The sequence below is a fragment of the Amblyomma mixtum genome, chromosome 3 (genome assembly GCF_055824585.1).
Source record: "Amblyomma mixtum isolate Tamu chromosome 3, ASM5582458v1, whole genome shotgun sequence".
Lineage (NCBI taxonomy): Eukaryota > Metazoa > Arthropoda > Arachnida > Ixodida > Ixodidae > Amblyomma > Amblyomma mixtum.
In genome coordinates this window covers 357,060,040-357,078,988 of record NC_143014.1, presented here as the reverse complement: position 1 = coordinate 357,078,988, position 18,949 = coordinate 357,060,040, and the positions used below count along the sequence as shown (strand labels likewise).

Sequence of the window (18,949 nt, the reverse complement as noted above, 5' to 3'; positions counted from 1 at the left end):
ATAAAGTGAGGCCGCTTGCTGAGCAAAGTACTGAAGGAGCCGTGAAGCGTAGTTGTTCATTTCAATGCACAGCACTTGGTGCAGCAAAATGCGCATGGCAACATGTAAACAGAGGAAGTGCTGGTAGCAGTCTTTTTGCAGCAGGTCACGCAACAAAACAGGACCAGTGTAAAGCAAGAATGCCCTAAATTCAACGGCCTTCCACCTCTCCAGCTCGTCGAGAGACCTTGGTTGCCGAGCAAATTCAGTAGGCAGCTTACTCGCCTCCAATTTTGCACTCAAAATTCTTCTTTGTTGTGCTCCAAGACGGTGGGGCAATGGTCCTGAGATCCATGTGTGCAAGAGCTTGCGGACAACTCCTAAACACACTGAATGCATATAGTCAACAGGAAACTGTTTTACCATGTCAATGCGGAGTTCAGTAAGTGGACTCACTCCATGGTGGTGGCCAGGGTCTGTCATAGCTCGAAATGAACCATCGGTTCTGTGCTGAAAGGCAGCGCATATCGGAAACGTCTGCCGACGGTCAACTCGTTCACCTTTTTGACTGCAGCGATCGCAACCGTAAAATCCCATGTGTCCTTTTATGCACTTGACATATGACCTAGCTGGTGCATCGCATATTATGGCAGTTACCGAGATGCTATAATGTGTTCCATGAACATCTATCCCTGACACCTCTAGGTCCTTCATTTCATCAATAAAGGGCTGCAGAAAGTCCTCAATGCTAGTTGGTTTTTTTTTGTCACAGTGAACAGCAACGACAAATGGTCTGTTCTGTACACAATTTGATACACGACAAAGCACAACCCAAAAGCTGACAGAAGAACTTTTGAAGATAGGAAGGCCATCTATATTTACATGAAGTTCAATGCTGGGGCTCTGTTGAGGGCGGAGGCCTAATCTCACGCGATTTTCAATTTGTGGCTTCAAGCCAAAATATACGACATTTCCTCGCACATTTGCTTTTGTCTCTGTTTTCAGCAGAGTCCTTGCGTCACTTGGCATTGGATGACCAAGCCTCTGGAAAAGCGAGCAGAGATCATTGATGGCCGAGTGCGTCAACGAGTGTTTGAGAGCAATTTCCCTCAGTTCATCACGAACGTTAACACGTGAACCACTTGCTTCTGGGCCAGAAGCGTCAGTGACAGCATCCGAATCACTGAGCTCTTCAGCGACCAAGGCACGTTCTTCGTCACAGTCTTCGGAGAAATTCTCAGAGGTGCTTACTGAGCCAGAACTTTCAAAGTCATATTCCTGAGCAGACTGCTCTGCCAGATATGGACTTCTCTGGAAGTCTACGCGTGCGCCTGAACGGTCAGCCGGTTCAATGTCACGCCCGGTAGCCTCGCGCATAGTGGATGTTTCTGATCCATTTTCGTCATGTGAAATGTCACGAAAAAAGTCAGTGACCTCTCGCTGCAATCGCCGGTATTTTTCCCACTTACTCATGATTTCCGCATGCTCTGCAGCCGCAAAGGCTTAAACCAGCTTGTGAACTCCGGCCACCAACACAACCACCCGTCTGCGATGTCAGTCACGGCGCACTGCAGTGCACTCAGTACACACACTAAACACTCACTAAAATACTGTACAAAACAGGGCGATGCACTATACCGCGCACTGAAAACACTTTATCACACACTAGAGATGAGACACCACGCAAAAGACAAAACAGATAAACAACAGCAACACAATAAAACTACGGTTGGGGATTGGATTGAATTGGATTGGATTGAAGACCTCATACTCAAAAGTATGAGGCCTTCATTTCTCTAAAAGCTACTTTAAATAGAAATTACGAGAAAAAAAACGCTGATATCGAAAAGCGGGTGTTAAAGAGGCTATCAGGACTCACAGCTTTCGCTCTATCACTATATGTTCAAGTCATATGCTCAAACCCGCACAATTTTTGTGCACTTTCACACAATGATAACCCTTTGGCGTGTTGCGGAAATAAACGCACGCCGTAGAATGCTTCTCCCAGCTAAACGGGCGTATTGTTCGAGCTCAAATTTGGCACAGAAATCGAATTTGGTCGGCAGAATTGTTTCATGCTACATCTGTTTGAGTTACTTGCCTGAATCAATAAAAAAAAAGTCGTATAATCGCATCGAATCGCAACGATGACTGGATGAATCGTGAGGCAGATCGAGTGAGTTAATTAATTGTGAGTCTAATTGAGTGAGTTCGCAATTTCGGTAATCCCGAGCATGTGTGAATATATATTAGATTAGGTTTGAGGGAGCCGGCAAGCTGACCAAAATTTTGTTAGTGAGCCGAGCGCAGGCATTCTCGACATTGCCGAGGTATATTGTGCACAGTCGTCCACATGCGTGTATGTGCCCGCTAAAACGACGAACGTACGTCATCACTCTTAATTAACAATAATAACAACAACAGTAATAATGTTTCATTAAGCATTCATTGCAGTGGCCCAGCCATGCTTAAAAAGGTAGTATTGCCACGACGGTTTGCTGACCCTGACCTAGGACCCTATTAATTAAGGTATAGTACGTGAGATGTGAGGTGAGGAAAAGATTAGATATGTGAGAGCTAGAGGATGAGATGTGGGGATGAGGAAAGAAAGGGGACCGAAAGAGAATAGAACTATGCACGGCAACCATAATTTGAGCCGCCTTCGATTCACCAGAACCATTTCAGGCGGTGGAAAAGACCGGGCGATGGTAACAGGCAACTGTAGCCGTAGAGACCACGGAGGAGCAAGATATATAATAAGGGAGTAATTACTCATTGGCATCCACCCGAGCGCAGCCATACGGCTACAAAGGAAAGCTATACAGCTTTCTCAGAAACTTCGTAGTTAAAGAAAAATTCGTCCTGGTCCGGGGTTCGAACCCAGGACCACCGCTACACCGGAGCAGTCGCTCTACCAATTGAGCTAACCAGGACGGCAAGCTTATGGTAGGGCGAGATCGAATTGATCAATAACTCGAAGTGGGAACAGTGTTGGTCAAATGTTTTGCCGTCCTGGTTAGCTCAATTGGTAGAGCGACTGCTCCGGTGTAGCGGTGGTCCTGGGTTCGAACCCCGGACCAGGACGAATTTTTCTTTAACTACGAAGTTTCTGAGAAAGCTGTATAGCTTTCCTTCGTAGCCGTATGGCTGCGCTCGGGTGGATGCCAATGAGTAATTACTCCCTTATTACAAATCTATTCCACCTTGGGGGATTCCCCTAAAACATTTGACCAGGAGCAAGATATCAACACAAAACTTAACGCAAAATGCAACTAGTAGTTTTTAATGTGTTATCCTGGCTCAGTGTTCAACACAGGAGCAAAATAACTGGTTAAAGTCCCGGCGCGACATGACTATAGCTTTGGTTTCCGAATAAAAAAAAAAACGAGTGTGTTTTCGCGGTCAACTAAAAGTGCCAAGGCGACACACGGAGTAACGTCCCGTAATTTGCTGGCATTTATCGTACGAAAGAGTCCATTCTCTATTGTTCGTGGCGTGCAGTGCGGCGAGAAGCGATATGTACACACAGTGCTCTGCAACTTTATCGTAGCCATCTTGGGAAATTTTCCCGCCTCGACCGGTGGGAAAATTTTCCAAGACGATTACGATAAAGTTGCAGAACACTATTTAGGTGGCACCTGGAGGGTCTAGTTTGCTTAGTTTTTTTTTTTTGCTTGTTGCATGTTAAAAAACAATACGACCGTTGTCTTCCCAGTACGCGTCTGCACGTTAAAAAAAAAATACTAGTAATGAATGTTTCGGTCGCAAGAGGACGCTTTCAACTGTTTGGCTTCAACCCTAGGGTTGAACCCTAGGTAGGCCCTAGGGTTTAAAGATAACAATGGTCATGTAAATAAATCTGCAGTGGAAGTCAGCAAAAAGCGATTGGAGGATTGGTGGCTGAAAAGCAGAGATGTGGCATAAGGTTAGAATTGTAGGAAACTGTAGGTAAAGATGACGGCGATTCTTAATAAGAATTGCCAACACACTAAACAAAAAAAAATAAAAAAGAAAGAAAAGTTGAGTTTGGTGGCAATTGCCACCACCCCGTTTCAAAGGGGGCGCTCCTATCCTTCAACGTCTGCTGTTTTGTTTGTGTTTATTGATGTCAGAGGAGGCGCTGCGCTGGGTTACCCATCGACCATCGAAAACCTAGCCCTTTTCCGAGAAGCTCACAAGCAGCAAAAGTGAGCCAAAATCGAATCGGCAGCAGCGGTTGCGTCCGATGGATTACGCTCTTAAAACGGGTGGGCGCCGACACATACCGACACCCGATACAGGGAATGGTGAATAGATAATCATCATCATCATCATCATCACCTCGCAACTGTACCCTCGCAGCACCTCCTCATCCCCTCCCTCATCTTGCCAAAGCCAAAGCCACCAAAGCCAACGCGGCATTCCCGCCTTTTTTTGCCGTCGAGAGCAACGTTTTGGTCGAGAGTCAGCGTGCGCTGCGTCGTAGACAGTCGTGTGCTGCATTACGCGTTCCCGCGTTTGCCGTCGACAGCCAACGTGCTCTGCATTATGGATCGCCATTTGAACGACCGGTAAGTACTCTTCTTGTCCTACTAAAATCTAACTTGTTCGAGCTTCTCTGCAGTTCAAGTCGATGGCACCCGTTCCACGTGTTGAAATGAAAGGCTGTTACTGCTGCCCGCGAATGCTTTGTTTGCGCAGCTACGTACAGGTTCGAGCAAAATAAAATGTGCATTATTGGCTGCAAACATTTTTTTTCGCTTTCCCCAGCTGAAATTGCCATCTATTTGGAATGCGCCTGCAGTTAGTGGATGCTTGCCAAATGGGCAAGCACACACGACTAGCACCACTTCGCGCGCTGCCTCGACATCGGCAGAATGCAACTGCTGGGCTTGTGCGTTGATGTTTTCTCCGGGTGGATTTTGGCAGCTTCGCCGAATTTGAGCTCGAGCTCGGATTTTTTTGTAAGAATGAGCAGTAGTACGAGCGGTGCTCTGAGTGATTCGGCTGGTATGATCAGACATGGGCTACTTTAAGCTTACAAATAGGGCTGCTAATTGAATTGAATCAAACCTTCGACTGTCTTTATGTAGGGTGCGTTTTAGACTTGTGGGCGCTTTGTTGAATATTACTTGGCGTCTGTACTGAAATGCGAACCTAGCGAAAACAAACCAAGGCGTGCGCATAGGTGCCGCGCCTCTTCGATCGGTAGTCAAATTGGTCAAATCCCCTTGACTTGCGCGGGCTGACGCGTTTTTGACAGTCTTATAGGCCACATCTTTCAAATGTACACGCCTTCGCCGCCACTGAGGATGGAAGAAGAAAGCGCAAGAATTCACAAACAAAACAAGACCAAGAGGCGGCGCTCAGTTCGGCGGGAGAGGAATGGCGCGCGCGCGAAGTTTGGGAATTTTCAGCGCTTGCTCGCTGCTCCACGGCCGCCGCCGCTTGTTATATAATTAATTTCGAGTATTTCTGCGCCGAGTTGGGCATTGATAACTACAGGAAGGGTAGTTTATAAGACATACTACCGGAATATATAATCTTCCAAAATTCGACTTTTTCACGATTTTTTGATTTTCAAAGGTCGCGTCCCCCTTAAACATATGGTTCTAGGAATGTCAGCATGGTACTGGCTACCACTTCTTTTTTCTTTTTTAATGACTGTGATGCATGCCGTAATGAACCCAAGCTGCTGTGAATGTAAAAATGTGCTTTGCCAGCCACTAAACTTTCAGCTCCCATAAGTGTATCTGTGGTGTTTGAGATGTAGCAGATGTGGTGTAATGGGTCTTTGGGTTCAACTTTCCTCTGCTCATTGATGCAATGGCACAAATTAAGCAGAAGTCTGGCTTAAATTGTCTGCATATTTATGTTATAGCTGGTCTAAGTTAAGGATGGGCATATCACATTCAAGACACAATGAAGTGCTCGCAAAATTTTATGCCTTTGTTTACTCTCTGCACAGGAAAAGAAAGCGGGCGCGACACGACCGCGTGTACTGCGTGGTTTTGTTCACAAATGAGAAGGACTCCGTCGGGGCAGTGCCAGTTCGCTGGCTGAGCAAAAGCACAACAAGGTGCATGTGGCCCCCAAAAGGCACTGGGCCTCATGCTGTGGAGCAGATGGCCCGCAATATGCTGAAGCCTGGCCCTGATTGGCAACGGTGTCCCTGCAGGGTGCTGGGTTATGCAGGTATGAGCAGCTCCTTTATTCACAATATACTTATACTTACTGTCCTAAACCTCGCTACACTAATACTTACTTGCCTGTTTTGGCAAGAAACTAAGCTTATTGATTTTCTGACTAGCACAAGCAGCAAAAAATGGTGGCAGCATATCGTAAAGCACACAGGATAAAATTTACAATGTTGGTTTATCTGGTTGACATATTTCTCCACAAATACATGCAAGACATTTAAAGGTTCGGTGAGATTTGAGTACTGCTAAAAATTTGCTCCTAGTTAAGGCTTGCACAAAAATTTAAATTTGCAGATGACCAGTTATGAGAGATGACCTGTGTGTAAATGTTTTCTTGTAATATTGTTTTATCTTGCATGTATAGCTTATGTCGCTCTAGTCTATGCAGCTGGTGAAGCTGTGCCCAGTACCCTGTGCACCTGGTTTAGTCACCTTAATTCTTTTACAAAACAGACACTTACGCTGATGCCAAAAGAAAAATGGAAATCGCGGAGCAGACTTCGCACATTGAGTCTGGCAGCTCATGTGAAGATTTTCCGTCACGAAAAAGGCACGGTGAGTTCACCATTAGGATTTACACTCTTGTTATGTGAAGTTAAGTGAATGCTTTGTTCCTGAAAGTGCACAAATAAAAAGATTAATTGGCCTTTAATTCCAATTAAACCAATTAAGACTGTGAGAGCACTGTTTGTCATGGTTTGGCATGGTTTGCTTCTCTGTTTAGCATTGAGAGACACATAGATGTGGCCAAAGTGTGTCTTCCCCAAAATGAAAATTGGCCGATTTTGAGGAAAGGAAAGGTGCGCTGTGTGTCTGGATGGATGCCTTCTACAGTAAGAGCATGCAATTGGTTAGTAAGAGCATCTCATTTTCACTGTCCCGCAAGGGCATGTGACATGTCTCAGGTTGGCGTGACACAAGTAATGGTCTGCTGCAGCGCTGCTTGGTTTTGTATTTGGTGAGAGCGCCAGCCCCGTGGCAGTCACTGCATCAGCTTGTGATAATTTTCGGTGCTGACATTTACACCTCTATCCACCAATAAAGATTTGGAGATGTTTTCAATTTGGTCACAAAATATGTCAAGGGTTGCATATAAATGAACAGTGCCAGTTGGGAGCTGCTCGGCTCTGCTGAAAATCTGAACAATGTGAGATTTTGAGATAAGCGATTTTGAGTTACAGCTTTACTGAACTACTCTCGGTGCTCGTTTGGCATAGTGTTTTTTCTAAAATGGCTTGTATTAACCACGTAGGCAAAATAAAGTGGAATAGGAAGCTTCTAGAGATGTGCAATACCATTTGTACCACTGAAAGACAAAAAAACGATGCAACAACGTCTGCGATTTAACGAAGTTTTTCCCGAATGTACGCCTTCATTATATTGAGGTTCAACTGTACTGCATTATACTGTGAGGGTTGAGATTTGCTCACAGGCCTTGCAGGGCTCCGAAAGGAGCTAATCGCGGTTAAGATTGTGCTGAGAGGTAATATTGCATTTGGGTATTTGTTTCAGTTCCAGATTTACAGCTTCGCATGCCTCGGGTTGAGGACGGTAAGTGCACTTCTCTTTCTTTTACATGGTGAAGTACAATATTAATATGCAACTCCTGGGGTTTTATGAACATCACATTTTTTGGCGTCTCTTTACATGTGCACAAGTGTTTTTCGCTATACAAAGTGGGACTGTTTTAAAACTACAAAAATAGCAAACTAAAATTCACTGTGGCCAGTCACAATGCGTTTCATACACTCATAACATCACAAACGTATGAAAACACTAACATGCACTGAATGTCTCAAAGAAAGGTTCTAAATGATGTGTTAATTGAAGGGACACAAAAGAGTCTGTCTAGTTCAAAATTCTGCTGATGGATGGAAATGGACCCATATGCAATCAATGAAAGTATTTTTTGACAATTACATTTGTAGGACCATTGAAATCAATGATTAGGAATATACTGTCACTCTTCCTCGTTTACACGTAATGTGCGGTGGCAGCAGAGGGCAGCAAACACCAGCTGCATGAATTCAGCACTGTGGTCTCTTGTTTCTGCAGCTCTGGCAGTCACTCACTCCTGTGCATCTGCCATTCAGCTGAGCCTACGATAGGCTGCAACAGTTTCCACTTTTCTCGGCTCGGTCAACAAGCTTACTAAAAGCAGTGTGAATCTAAATAATGTGGGGGGCTTACGCCGGTGGTCTGCACAACCTTGTGCTGTACTATTTACTCGCCAATGAATAAGCTAGTAACATAGTCATTTGTGGCTTTGGAAGAGGGTATTTTTATATTCTGTTTTGCAACGCATATAACTTCCATGGCAGAGCTTGCAGGTGATGTGTCAGTTGTGGTGTTCTTGAATTATGCTGTACGGGTGGCAGGGGCTCAAGGGCCACTTTAGCAGCATGTTCTTCCATGAGAAAAGCTTTACCAGCGGCACACTGGACCGAAGTTCTAATGTCATGGCTGTAATGCCCAAATGCATGCAGCAGCCACAACTGCTGTGTGGGCAGGGCTGTGGGCACACATTTTTCAAGAGTTGAAGGAGCTCTAAACAGCTAGTTTATACTGTTTCACTATACAATTCCAGCAAATTTTTTTTCCAAGCAATGTTTAGAAGCGAAGTTGTTTGCAATCAAAGTTTGAAATTCCGTGCCTTCGTGGCATTCCTCCTTTTGATGTTTTTGGCATGCGCAATGGCTGGAGCTCTTCCTTGGGTCCCGTGCCCACCTTTGGTGGTTTTGTGCGTTTGCTTTTTTAGTTGTCTCTGCAAACAGGAACTTCTGTTCTAGCGTGGCCAGGCATGGTGGTCATCTGCTTCATGCATGCAGTTTTTGGCTGTGGCTCTTATTCCTGTGCCAAACATTCCAGGTGTTAACCTTGTGTATGATTTCGTGTTAGAAATGCAAAAGTGGCGAAGGCCACTTGAGCCGCCAGCGCGAGAGCGGAAGTGCAAAATGGAAATCTTTAAAAAAACATTCTCATGTACTAAACATCCATAATTTTCTTTTGTGCTAACTGAAAATTAGTATTACTACTTCTCATGTGCAATAGATATGTGATGCATGCTTGCAGCTGACAAGTAGCCATTAAAAGCCGTTGATACATAGTAGTGTTGCACAGAGAGAAAGAGTGAATGCAAAAGTCAAAGGAGAGAGCCTTTCAAACTTAGAATGCGATTGTGGGCTGTGTTCTCCGGGTAGAGGTGTAGTATTTTGCTCTAATGTTTATTACAACACGATTAAGCAAGTGAGGTATATTATAACCCAAGCACAGGTGATTTAGGGCCCATTTAATGATATTGCATATAGTTCTGGCCGATTTGTACCGTCTTTGCCAAAAGTAACCAGGCTGCGTGCTTCGCTTCTGAGTTGGGTGGTACAGACTTCATACCACTTATGAAGCATTAAATCTATGGAAAGTAAAGGCGAGATGCTGTCCTCACTTCTAAACAAGTTGTTACCTTCTGGGAATCCATGTTGGCTTTAGAATACAAGCGAGAAGCAAAACATGCAGCCTGGTTACTTTTGGCAAAGACGGTACATGATCTTTATGTTCTGACCTCATTTTTTTTAATAAGCTCTTTAGCACCCTTGCACTGTGCTTTTTGTACTGGTGAAACCATTTCTTGCTTTTTACTACCATTCTTTGCAGACTTAGCAGAGTATGCACACGAGAGTAGTGCAGAGGTCCTTTCAGCTGGTGGCCCCAGGGACCGAGCTTCACCCATGCCTACGACAAGCATCACCAGTAGTGAAGTCCGTCATGAGGCTGTCCGGGATGTAGTGCGGACTATGGATGTCCCCAGCGCACACAGTCTGCACGACGAAAGTGAGGACCTGTTGGGTTTCTGGATGTTGATGTCATTTAATTATACATTGGTCAGCATTGAGAACTGTCACAGGTGCTGAATAACTTATCATTTGAAATATATATAATATCATGTCGTAATAACCCCTTCCAATGAATATTTGAATGTAGCTCTCAAATCTGGCATGCTTTTTAATCTTCTTAGCTCTGCTAATGGGCACAGTGCAGGAGCAACTCGCGCCGCAATGCGTGCACCCCTCGAGGCGGGAAGGGAGCTCTGTTCGGGAAGGGTGTGCCCAGCCGCACTGTGGAGACGCTGCGGTTCTGCTGTGCGTGGTTCATATTCGCCGTTCGTTCCTTGTATTCGTGGCATTATAAGGTCACAAATGAATTCCTGGGTTGCAGTTTTTTTGGTCGTTTGGTTTCATACATTTTCACTTGCCTGATAGAGTGCTTTTGACACCCGAAATAAGATTTATGAAGCAAAGTGACGCGAAGCTTGGATAGCTGCCATCCAACGAGCAGTGAGCTGGCAATCATGTCTGGATCTGCTGCTTCCAGATTTTCCACACGGCGTCCTTCCCAATAGAGGGCACACTCCCTTTTCCTGCGTTCGCAGTCTTTCTCACATGAAAAAAAAGAAAGAAAGGAAGAAATCTGGCAACTCATAGGCATCTGCAATATCTGGAGCCAATTGCCATGCCCAACAAAAGGAATGCGCATGTACTAGGACCACCATGTGCACCCTGTGGGCCGCGCTCGTGGACACAGTTGATCATTGCGTAATCTTTATTTAATCTATCCTGTGGTCTGTATTTCCTTGTCTACTGTAGCTTGCATGAGGACCGGTGCAGTGCAGAGATAACTAATGAAAATGTAGCGCTTTTACTGCATATTTACTGTTTGCGTTTTTGCGCTTAGTTTTGCAAATTTGTCTTGGTTACTTTTTTTTTTGCTTTCAATAATTTTTCTTCCCTCTAGCTCACTCCTTTTTCCCTTCCATGTGCTGCCGCCACTTTCCTTCTGGGCAGTTTTCTTTGTCCTTACTTATTCGTGGGTGCTCTGAATAAATCAGCATTCTTTACACGCCATCCTACTCCAAACAGGAGGTCGAGTGGCTCGCTGCCACCTGTTACATTCCCCATCCTAGCTTAATTTGGTGGCAGAAGACTTGGAAGTACGGTCAAAGAACTAGCATTAAAGTTCGGATTTGAGGTAGGACTTTCTTTCAATGAAAAGGAAAAGTAGGCATCTACATCCTTTCATGACTTTTCTCACCACTTGAAAAGCATTGAGCAATGGGCCTGCAATAAGCTTTGAGAGCTTTATGACCTACCTGACAAAGGAAAAATGCATGTGTATTAGAAACCGTAGATCACTTTTTGTGCTGTGCTCTAATGGAAGTTTTCCATGCTCATAGCTGGGTTGTTGTATCAGCGACCGTGTGCATGAGCATTGCATGGACAGAGTGATCAGTGTGAATCTGCCATCCTTTCCTTTATCATCGAGAAAAGTGCCAACTGCCTCACCAGAAAGATAGCCAAAGCTTATCAAAAGTCTTCTGCTTAATAACAGCTGCCTGCGGCTTGCCAAGCCCCAGTAATCGTTTTTGGGTCTTCAGGTTTTGCGCATTGCGATCAGTTTTTTTATTCTTTTTTCATGCCTTTTTCTCCTTTCTTGGCTCTTACTTCATTCACTCCTTTTCTTTTCCCACACTTGTTCCATCCTTCTCCGCCGCTAAATCCCCCGCAGTGTTCCTTTATTTTTATTTTTTCCTTAGCCAGTCCCACATGAAGAATTTGAGGCTGGCTTTCTGTGAAACTGCACCGCATGTGGAAGGAGGAGGGTTCACAATTTTTTTTTAATTTCCTACCTTGTTATCATGTTTTTTATCCCCTCCTCTTTGTTATTTTGCTTGGCCTTTCCAAACTGCGCGTGCTTTTCCTTCTGTCTTCTTCCATTTTCATGTTTTCAGCCTAGAAATAAATGCCCAGCAGGCAGACAGGGCTTGTCAGTGTCTCTCAGTCTTGCGCCTTGTGGTGCCTGCATTGTTCATGCTTCGCTATGTCACTCCAGCTAGCCCAAACTGTCAATGTTCCGCTGTGCAGACCCCAATTACTTTCCTACAGCCGCCTTTTTCAGGCGGGCGACCTGCCCAGGCGGCCGCGTCTATCCTTGAAAAACTCCGGTGCCCATTCGTGGCGGTGCCTGTTCACCGCGAGTGCTGCCCCGTGTGCTTCTGCATGGGGCCCACAGCTTCATTTTCTGGAGATTCATTCACAATATACATTCAGATAGATTGAACAAAGTGGAAGGCTGACAAGCTCTTTTCACTTAATTACAGTGCATTTTTGGCAGTGAAGAGTGCCTAATATTAAATATTCCTTGGTATACCTTGCACAGCAGCAGCAACGATGGCCAGTGCCGTTTTTTTACCATATACAGTAAAAGCTCACTAATTTGATATCGGAGGATATATTTATTTTGTAAAAGACTGACCAATGGTTGCTTTTTGATAAGAAGCGTGGAACAGTGACCATTGTTTCCTATTTTCAACCCCTGCGTCCTTCATGGTGTGACACATTAGTGGTGGTGTCCTCTCACAAGTGCCAGTATCGGGTGGGAGGAGGCTGCACTGAACAATGCGCCAATAGCACTTGGCGAACGCATACTTTTGGCACGATAAAATAACTGCAGATGGAGGTGAAGGTGGTGAAGGCATGGTGAACCTTCCTTCATCTGTTACACCCTGCATTGTCTCTCTATCAGGTCTAAGGGGATTATACTTTAGAATCTCTCAGTGCCATTGGTTGCAGAAGGGTTCTTTAGGGAGTAAAATCCACCATTTTTTTCGAGCTGTAGCCGACTATAAGAGTATACTATGTAAACGCCCCTGAAGCCTGTAACATTCAACTAGGTCAGTGAAACTGCTGGAAGGGCAACTTAGAAAACCTATGATCTGTGCTTCAACCATAATGTTTTAAACTTCCTTGATATCTCATTTACTCTTCTACTGAAAACCTGAACTAAAGTTGGCAGCTCTCTGAATTATCGCTTGACACTTTTAAAAAAGTTTGGTTCAATTTTGCAGGTCGACACTGTGAAGACCCACGGTGTGTCGCAAACCAACGTAAGTACTCTTGTATCCTCTTACAATGATTTAATCAGCACTCATTTGCATCCTTGAAATACATGGAATTTAACTAAAAAGCTGTTGTTGAGATCCTTGATAACCTTGGAATTTGTGGGTCCTTGAAAACTGTTGAGTTTATGATTTGAAAAGGAGTTTGTGTGTGTTTTTGTAAATACCATACTTTCACGATTCTAAGCACCCCCTCCCAACTTGGCAAAAGAAAATTTGGACAGAAAGTTTGCATGTGAATCTAAGCACCCCCTTTTTTGAGAGAAAAAGAACGTAGACAAGGCTTCTAGCATGCTTGCTCACTCAATCGAACTGGAGTCTGAGACCCGAGTTCATGCAGTGTCCACGGCGCGGTATCCACTTGTGTTGCTGCGCTCCGACACTACATGACAGCTAGTGGCGCAGGATGGCAGAAGCCGGCTGAAAATGACCCCTAATGCTCTTTCAGCGTGTTGCCACATGGACCTCGTAATGGCAGCCATTTGGCTATGTCAGCAGGCTTTGCAGGTGCTGTGGGCCCACATTTGCCTTATTTAATGTCAGCTGTTCGGCATCCATAACGAAAGTCAGATAAGTTTGAAGAGGGCTGTCATAGCTTGAAATTCAAGCGCAGTGCAATTGCGTTTTAGGAAGATGTTTGCTAAATTTTTTTGCCAAATGAATTGTTACTGCTTGCATCCATCTTGGCAAGATATTGATGCAAAAAAAGGGGGGTAGATTTTTTTATCTCCTCCCTCACTTTAATCACTGCTATCGAGAAAAAGGTTACTTAGCGTCGAGTAAATACAGTACAGTCAAATCTCGATATGACGAATTCTGCGGGACCGCACAAAATTATTTATTTTAATATATCGTTGCAATGAAAAATCTGCGATTATAAGCCAGTGGTCAAACGTAGGTATGAAAATGACGTACCTTGGCAGTGGGCACGTGTGTAGACCAGCAAAACCTCAAGTGAAAATGTTGCACTGACTCCAAAGCTGATTTATTTGAAGAAATCCATTATTTTCCTCTGCCGCGTGTGCCGCCGCGGTGGCTCAGTGGCTATGGTGCTCGGCTGCTGACCCGAAAGACGCGGGTTCGATCCCGGCCGCGGCGGCTGAATTTCTTTGGAGGAGAAATTCTAGAGGCCCGTGTGCTGTGCGATGTCAGTGCACGTTAAAGAACCCCAGGTGGTCGAAATTTCCGGAGCCCTTCACTACGGCGTCTTTCATAGCCCGAGTCGCTTTGGGACGTTAAACCCCCATAAACCAACTAAACCAACCATCTTCTGCCGCGTGCAGCAAACACGACCGCGCACTACATTACACCACTACAGCACATACACCTTCCACTTTCCGGAACACCTCATCGCATGCGTATTTGCACTGAGCGATGAAAATACGGACTTTGTTCATATGCAAAAAAAAAAACCAGAAACGTCAGAGTTCTCTATGACCCCATCTTCAATGCTCCCTGAAGTTTGAAAATCTTGTCTTGGTCTTTCATAATGATCGCGGCATTCGATGGGGCAATGCTAGCTGTCTGTAGAGGCCGAATCGCTTTTTCCCTGCGTCGATTTCTTGCAGGGAAAGCAGCTGTGTTCATATCTTCTTGGCATTTCGCTGGCTAATATCATCGCCAATATCGCACAAACTTCGCCATAAGATAATCTGTGGCAAAAAAAAAATACCGTCCCGCACGCACGAACACATGAACGACCGACCCGCGTACGACACACAACACAGGAAAAAAAACGCAGGCAGCTAGGCCTGCTGGCTACTGCGTAATAAACCATAGCTTCATGGTGGCGCTAGGAGCTGGTACTAGATGTGCTGATGATGATAGCTACGGCCCACGGACCATACACACACAGAAACGGCAGTTTCTGTTTCACGCGACAGTTGCAAGCTGCGGCGCTGTTAATTTTAGCCGAATTCGTAATACTGATATTCCAAAATTCTAGAAGAAGAAGTAAAATACGTTTGTTATTCTGAAATATACGCTATTTTGAAATTCGTAATTCTGAAATAGTTTTACATTGAAAACAGCAAATCTGCCGGGGATTCTTAAAGAATTCGTTAATTTGAAAAATTCGTTAATGTGTTCGTAGTAACGAGATTTCACTGTAGATGTAATGTAAGTAAGGAAGAGAGCAGAGCGGGTCAGTGAACAAATGCAGGTTAATAATAGGCTAGTCAAAAGAAAGAGGCAGGGAATGTAGTTGACGGTTAAAGGTAGCGAAGTAGGTTGCAAGATAAGGCATGTGTAGGAGACAGCAGGAAACCAGGTGTCTAGGTGGGATTAGCCAGTTTGCAGGAATCGAAGTGGATGAGCTGACACATGGCCAGGTTAATTGGAAGGATATGGGAGAGTCCTTTGCCCTGCAATGGGTAGTCAGGCTGATGATGATATTTAGTAAAGATGAATGTTTCATTTTTGCACTTCATGTGATTTTCCCCAGGCATGAACCACCGGGTTGTACAGCTACTAATGGAAATCCGGGCTGACATTAAGGAGCTGAAAGGAAACTACGTAGCTGCGTATAGTGAAGACCCATGCCAAGAAATCGGGCCGGCAACCTCTGTTGAGGTACTCAAAGAAATCGAGGAGGAGCTTGCAGATCCCGACAAACGAACCTTTCTGGTAAGCTCCCTGTGGTAGCCATGAAGACAAGCTGGCGTTGTTGCAAAATTTGTCATTGGCATTGTGAGCTAGAAATCACTTGCAAGGTGCTGGAAGCTGGTAGCTTGCATGGCTGGCCAATGATTTTTTTGTGCAACTGGTTTGTTCAACTTAACGGGACAGCATGATATCAGAAAGTTGCGGGGAGCTGCCAGTTCGGGTTGTTCATGTGAGGTGGAAAGATACAATCGGAATAAGAATCAACCTTCCAGTTCTCTAGGATGTCGAGTCAAGCATACTACTCCTAGGTTAAGAAGGCACGACCATACAGCTTGATTAAACCAGTGCTTTATATGTTGGGTTGTCACCTGCATTACAGTGCAGTCCACTTATAACGATACCAGATATATTGATGTCAGCAAGACGTGGTCAGTCGTAGCATGCATATGGTGGACAGTGAGGTCACTATCTTGCGTCCTCAGACTCCCTTCAGTGGCAGCGGGCATTGTTTGCAGCCTAGCTGGGGTACTGTCGCGATGGATGCATCATGCCTACATTGTTTCCAACAGATGGGCTAGCAAAACACTGTTTTCAGCATACAAAATGTATAGCTGTCTGCATCATTTTTATTTTACCAATTTAATGTAAAAACAATGCCTTCACCAGTGCCTGTTGGCTAGTTTGCTTGTGCAAATCTGGTACTTCTGTATTCCCAACTGGCTCATGTGCCAAAAAAATATTGATCGCTTCTGAAGTTTTTGTTAATGCGGAACAAAAAGAACGCTCGCTGTTGAGAGGCGGCAAATGTAATGATCTCTATGGGCGTTCACCAGGGCTGCCAGATTCTCTGTTGCCGCTGGAATTTCATTCTTGAGGGCTTTCATTGCTGCGGTTTCAACTGCACTTCGATGCAGTGATGCTTGCTGAAGGTGGAGTGGAGAGCAGCAGTTTTATTGGCCTGATTGTTGCCAGGAGCCTTCATTATCATTGCATCCTAGCAAATATAGTAATATCCTATTGTCATTTCTTAATGTCATTGAGTCATATTAGTGTTAGCAGAGTTGTTATTGCAAAGCATCTTTATATGCCAAAACCGAAAAGTACAAGGGACTTCGCTGCATCAATTGTGCAGCTAGCAAGGTAATTCTTGTAATTTTTCTTTCAGACGAAAAAGCTTGGTTTGATTGGCGGAACGACTCCGGATGAGGCTACACGCCTCATAATGAAGACGTTCATCAAAACACCAGTGGCCCTGGAATACACGTTGGAGGGGCGAAGAGACAAGCCAGCCTTCAAGGACCTAAGGCTGTACAATGTGATTGTTGGTATGTTTCTGTTTTACACTAATTTTATATGTAACTGACCACATTTTTAGTCCTTGTGCCTGACTCAAGGACCTAAGGCTCTACAATGTGATTGTTGGTATATTTCTGTTTTACACTAATTTTATATGTAACTGACCACATTTTTAGTCCTTGTGCCTGACTTCGGGCGTTATGCTTACATGTGTACTGGCAGTCTACAGTTTGAGTGCATCAAGAGCAAATTGTACTGATACAGTGCGATAAATGTATTAGGTTCGTTCAATAGGTGAATTGAACGAACCTATTAGTGTGATGTTTAGTTTGGTAGGTCTTAGTATCTCGCAAATATTCAAAAATATTCTGGCATAACCTTCTTTGTTTAGATGTTAAGTGCCAATGAAGTTTTATACCTTGAAAATAAAAGTACATTTTGCTATTGGCAGCTGCATAGCTGTTTTGATGCATTGGGGCATTCTTTTCAAATGCTAATAAGATGAGTGCTCTTCCAGCTGTCTGAATCGATTGTGTCATAAATGAGATTTATGTGATTTCAGCTGCTGTCCAGCGCCGGATTCCGGATGCGGATGTGGCAGTAATCAATAACCGCATTGCCGGGTATTTGAGAGGGGCCCGGGACCGGGATGGCGGCCGCAGGGCCAGGATGAAGTAGCACAGTAGGATGTCCTGCAGACAGTGTTTCTTTTTTTCTTGAAATAAAATATGTTAATTTGCATTTTGATGGCTTTGTGTACCTCATCTGTGGGCTGAAGTGGCATAGCAAATTCGTCACTTGCTCACAGAATCTGACATTCCAGTTAACTATTACAGTTTATCTGAATATCATTGCCGCCACTTGCCTGTCCCTGTTCAGGGGCTTAAGCCAACCGAAGAAACAGTAGTGGCTGCCCAAGATAGCCCGTTGTGGATCCCTTTAAGGCAGCCCACCTGAACCTGCTGTGGGCCCCATTGAGGAAACCTACATAGGCTGCCCACATCAACCTGCTGTAGGACCGACTTAGGCTGCCGATGTAGGCAGCCCGCATCAACCTGCTGTGGGCCCCATTGAGGAAACCTACATAGGCTGCCCACATCAACCTGCTGTAGGACCGACTTAGGCTGCCAATATAGGCAGCCCACATCAATCTGTTGAGGGACCCGTTTAGGCTGCCGATGTAGGCAGCCCACCTACTTTCGCTGTTGGACCGATTCAGACGTGCCTCACTTGGGCTGCCCCGATCGGTCCAAAGTGGGACCAATGGGGTAGCTTGGTGGGCTGCCCTCTTTGGGCCTACCGGAGCCCGAGTTGCAGAGCCTGCGTTGGCCCGACAAACATTGCCCTCATCGGGCCCACTAGGGCCCGCACATGATAGCCCACATTGTGCTACTTGGGTAAGTCAGTATGAGTAGGCCACTACAGTATTCAGTAAACGTAATCTCAATGTATTTAACAGGTTCTCTAGTTTGAACTATATTATTTATTTTACCTGAGCTGGTCAGGGGGGGGGGCTTTTCCATCTTTTTTTGTGAACTGCATCATAAGAATTTTCACTACTTAAAGTCATCTGCCATAGACTGCACCAGAGAGGGAGTTTCTTGAGGTTAGAGTGCAAAATACACACATCGTCAAGGAATTTGATCGGACAGTATACAACAGTCATCCGCATATGGCTTGATGGGGATGGAAGGCCTGCTGCTCATTTATTTACTGACACTGTTAGGCCTTGAAATTTATTTACTAGACCGAGGCCATATCGTCGCACACTTCCCCATGCCGGTGTCCTTCGCATGCCCCAGTTCACGCGCAGATCGCAGGCATACCACTTATATATCTCCACCACGACAGTCCTCCCTACTCACACCAACCACCATGCACATCCACTTCTTACTCCCAGTCCCCCATCCCCCACGCCACCTCATTGTCTTCCCGAGTCTGT

The 18,949-nt window shown here is 44.9% G+C and overlaps 1 protein-coding gene across 1 annotated transcript; it reads left to right on the top strand.

Moving 5' to 3' along the window:
• Positions 1-7,677: 7,677 nt before the first annotated feature.
• LOC149356439 (uncharacterized) lies at positions 7,678-17,685 on the top strand. The gene is made up of 6 exons (XM_089576343.1): positions 7,678-7,709; positions 9,810-9,986; positions 13,057-13,095; positions 15,551-15,732; positions 16,877-17,036; positions 17,570-17,685. The coding sequence occupies exons 1-6, from the start codon at positions 7,691-7,693 to the stop codon at positions 17,683-17,685; spliced, it is 693 nt and encodes a 230-aa protein (XP_089432469.1). The 5' UTR covers positions 7,678-7,690.
• Positions 17,686-18,949: the final 1,264 nt, after the last annotated feature.